Source organism: Myotis brandtii, unplaced genomic scaffold (assembly GCF_000412655.1).
Source record: "Myotis brandtii unplaced genomic scaffold, ASM41265v1 scaffold247, whole genome shotgun sequence".
NCBI lineage: Eukaryota > Metazoa > Chordata > Mammalia > Chiroptera > Vespertilionidae > Myotis > Myotis brandtii.
In genome coordinates, this window is record NW_005359352.1 from 2,267,451 (window position 1) to 2,267,937 (window position 487).

The 487-nt window shown below is 62.0% G+C and overlaps 1 protein-coding gene across 1 annotated transcript in view; it reads right to left on the reverse strand.

The window, feature by feature from the left end:
- ALLC (allantoicase) overlaps positions 1-487 on the reverse strand; it is a 14,844-nt gene that overhangs the window by 430 nt on the left and 13,927 nt on the right. Inside the window, exon 10 of the mRNA XM_014540540.1 lies at positions 3-156. Coding sequence (XP_014396026.1) covers positions 3-156 — 154 coding nt within the window. The remainder of the gene's footprint in view (positions 1-2; positions 157-487) is intronic.

Below are 487 nucleotides of genomic sequence, written 5' to 3' on the forward strand. Positions count from 1 at the left end.
GGCAGATGGTGAGCCTCCTCGCGTGGACCACGTCCTGCAGCTCCGGGGTCAGGCTGTCGAACACCTGGGCTGTGTTGGGAGAGAGCTGGGGGACGGCGTGGCCCTGAGACCCCAGGGGCAGACGGCCCAGCGCAGCCCTGGCTGGGGCGTAGGGGCCTCAGGAAATAAAAGGCCTCCACGGATAACCACGCGGCTCCCAGAGCTCTGCGGGAGGGGAGGGAGCCAGGCGACACCATGACACCCGCCCCAGGACGTGGTGGCCAGGGGTTGAGCGTCGACCTATGAACCAGGAGGTCACAGGTTCCATTCCCCATCAGGGCACGGGCCCGGGTTGCGATCCCCAGTCCGGGGCGTGCAGGAGGCAGCTGATCCATGACTCTCTCTCATCACTGGTGTTTCCATCTCTCTCTCCCTCTCCCTTCCTCTCTGAAGTCAGTAAAAAAAAATTTTTTTAATATTTCGTTAAGCCCTGACCGGTTTGGCTCAG